The following is a 3352-nucleotide window of genomic DNA, read 5'->3' on the forward strand; positions in this document are numbered from 1 at the left end:
GCAGGTTGGGCTGCTGTTGCGGCTGGGGCTGTGCTGGGCTATTCCCAGCAGGGCTGGGCTGCACTCAGGGTGGGCAGTGGTGGTGCTGGGAGTGGTGGTTGGAGGGGCTAGAGCCACCCCAAAATTCACCATAAGCCCCCTCTCCCAGCACTGCCACCACCTGCCCCACCCAGCCTGAGTGCAGTCACTGGAAAGAGTGTGGCACAGCCTCCAGCTCCAGCCCGCAGCAGCAGCCTGCCCTCATCCTACATAGAGATCTGGGAGGCACACCTCCCCTCCCCCCCATGCCTTCCCTGGGGATGCATGCAGTGGCAGGAGCCGCTGGCCCCCCACGAGCCACCTGCTCCATTCCACATCCCACCCCAGCTGTGCAGCACCTGCCCCAGCCCCCCTCCCTCCCTCACCACAGGGGCCTCCTTCTGCCACCCTCAAGCCCCTTCCCTCCCCCACGGCCTTTCACTCGCAACAGACTTACCAGCTAGAGGCTGCTCTCCAAGCTGCTAGATTGCACTCCTGGCTGTGTGCATGCTGCAGCTGTGCACATGCCTGCGGCACTTATCAACAGCGTTATCGGCCACATCAGCCAAAAAAAGCCAATTGCCGATAATGTTGATTTTCCTTTTACAATATGCATCAGCGCACCTCTAAGTATAAGTGGCATGCATGCTCTATACTTTGAAAAGGAAAATAAATCACTTTTCAGAAGACAAAACTTACTAGAATAAAAAAATGAGACAATCACTTTTGAACGCACATCTCTAAAACTTAAGTTGCATAATAACTAAAGAACACTATTAACATGGGAACCTCAAGAGTACGCTTAGGCTTTAAAATATAACCCCATCTCAAAATGTTCGCTCACCTCCCATCTCATCCTCCAAGCACATTTACAACTGAGCTCCTCAAAGACCCTCTGTAGATTACCAGTATTTTCACACATCACTGAAGTATACCAAAATATGCATACTATCTAGACAGCAAAACCATGTTTCTTACAATAATTATTTCTCTACAAAGATCATGCTTGTTAAAATATCAAAAAAAAATGTTCCCCATGAAGAGGAGGTACTTTCCTTCAAAGGAAGATAACTTTGGGGCTTTGATCTGACTGCAACACATTAATTTTCTATAAGAATTATTTTCATTTGATCACCTATGCTTTCCAACCATTATCAATTTTAACAAGCACAGGCCTTTTACATATCGCATCCCATTCTGAAATCTTACTGTACTTACGCTGCATTCTGAAAGTTGAACTGAGCATCTATAATTTGCTGGTGAGAGAGAAGAGTGGGTGGTATGTTCAGTGGAAGCTTATTGAAGAAGTTATTGTGCTGTTGAGGTTTTGGAGGGAAGGGTGGACGACCCAAGTTGGAGGAATTTGGGAACATGCTCCTCTTCACTAAAAGAAAACATGTATTCTTCTACCTATAATTGATACTTTAAAAAACAAACAAACAAACAAACAAACCTAAAGTTAGACAACAAAAATACTGGAGGGGGGGGAATTAAAAAAAACCCAAAAAACCAAGCATTGTTTAAAGATCAAAATCATGATAACCAGAATAACTTAGAACACATTTCTAAAAATCATCTAAGATTTATTGAACCTGATCCTAGGGAAAGTGTTCTCTCCTCTCAGGGGCATAAACTATTTAAACATGAATTCATTCTGGTTAGTACTCTGATTTAGTGATACGCATTTTGAAAAGGGAGGGTTTTTTATTGGTATCCCAAATTTAGCTATGGTTCAAAAAAAGGAAAAGGTTCACAGAACATACTGTACTTTTTTTTTTATTATCTTGTAGAAAATGAACTGGCATGAAAACAATCTGTTTGAAGTAAAACATTCCCAAACAATACCAACAGCATTCAAATACAAACAACAACAAAAATTACAGCTGATTAAGTAGTAAAAAAAAAAAAAAAAAAAAAAAAAAAAATCAATTTATTTTCATTGTCCAATATGCATAAAGCAAGCAACCACCATTAATGATGGAAAGTAATTTGAAGTGTTCTTAAATGATTGAAATTCTAATAATAATTTAATTCAACGGCACCATTCGCACACAGAAACATTACTCCATGTATGTGCTTGCAGACTTAGGTCTAATGCAGGGATGGGCAATTATTTTGGCTGGAGGGGCACTTAATGAGATTTGGTGAGCTGTCAAAGGCTGAAAGGGTAGCCCCACACCTTGGCACATGCCCTCACCCCTGGTCACCATCTTGGGACCCTAAGTCCTGCCCATAGCCCCTGACCTCTGCCACCAGAAATCCCTCCCCTTGCCCCAGAAGTACTCCTGGGGCAGGGGGAGAGGGTGCCATTTTTAAACTGGAAGAAAACAAATCATATACTAAAATCAATCAATCAAATATCTACTATAACTTATTTTAATTTTATTTTTAAAAATATTTTGACATGATTTATGAATGCTTGTATAGCATATCTAGAGGCGATTGCATAATAGCTCAAAATAGTCTTATTCTTGTATATTGCATGTAGGGGGTAAGGGAGTGTATCCATGTGTGCATGTGCGTGTGCAGTGTAGATATAGTAGGTGCATATGGGAAGTGTGGATAGGGTGGGGGTGTGTGGGAGGGTGTGGGAGTGTGTAGGTATGATGGGGGACAGGTGTGGGAGTGTGTGGTGGTGGGACCGTGAGAGAGCTGTTGGAGGGTGTGGGTGTATTTAGGGATATGGTGGGAGGATGGGTCCTCAGAGTCCATGGAGCTGCATGTGGTGGTAGCGAGCAGAACCAGGCCCGCCCAGCCCCATAACGTGCAGCTCCCCACACTGCCACCCCAGTCCCTGGCCATACAGGGCCATCCCCACCTGGCCCCACAGCACTCCTGCCCAAGTCCCCCACCACATGTGGTGGCAGGGTAAAGGGTCAGCCCTACAGACCCCGTAATTTGCAGCTCCCCACACTCCCACCTAAGCTCCTGGCTGCACATGGTGGCAGGATGCAGGGCCAGCCTCACGCAGCCCCATAACACATAGCTTCCACACTCCCACCCTAGTCCCTGGGTACACATGGTGGCAGCAAGCACAACCAGTCCAGCCCAGACAGCTGTAAAGTGCAACTCCTGCCCAATTCCCTGGCTGCAATTAGCTGGCAATATGCAGGGCCAGCCCCACTTGACCCCATAGCACTCAGTTTCACAGTAGTTTCATAGTTTCATGAAGTTTCATAGTCGGAAAGGACCTGAGTAGGTCATCTAGTCCAACCCCCTGACATGGCAGGAAATAGTATTGGGGTCAAACGACCCCAGCAAGATGTTCATCCAACCTCCTCTTAAAAACCCCCAGGTTAGGAGCTAGCACCACTTCTCTTGGAAGTTGGTTCCA

General features: G+C 45.5%; 1 protein-coding gene across 4 annotated transcripts in view; it reads right to left on the reverse strand.

The window, feature by feature from the left end:
* Positions 1–3352, reverse strand: part of PAPD4 (poly(A) RNA polymerase D4, non-canonical) — an 88789-nt gene that overhangs the window by 80025 nt on the left and 5412 nt on the right. For all 4 annotated transcript variants that reach the window (XM_019532192.1, XM_019532193.1, XM_019532194.1 and 1 more), the window contains exon 2: positions 1237–1440. In XM_019532192.1, coding sequence (XP_019387737.1) covers positions 1237–1391 — 155 coding nt within the window. In that variant the 5' untranslated portion in view covers positions 1392–1440. The remainder of the gene's footprint in view (positions 1–1236; positions 1441–3352) is intronic.

The sequence above is a fragment of the Crocodylus porosus genome, unplaced genomic scaffold (genome assembly GCF_001723895.1).
Source record: "Crocodylus porosus isolate Cpor-Errol unplaced genomic scaffold, CroPor_comp1, whole genome shotgun sequence".
Lineage (NCBI taxonomy): Eukaryota > Metazoa > Chordata > Crocodylia > Crocodylidae > Crocodylus > Crocodylus porosus.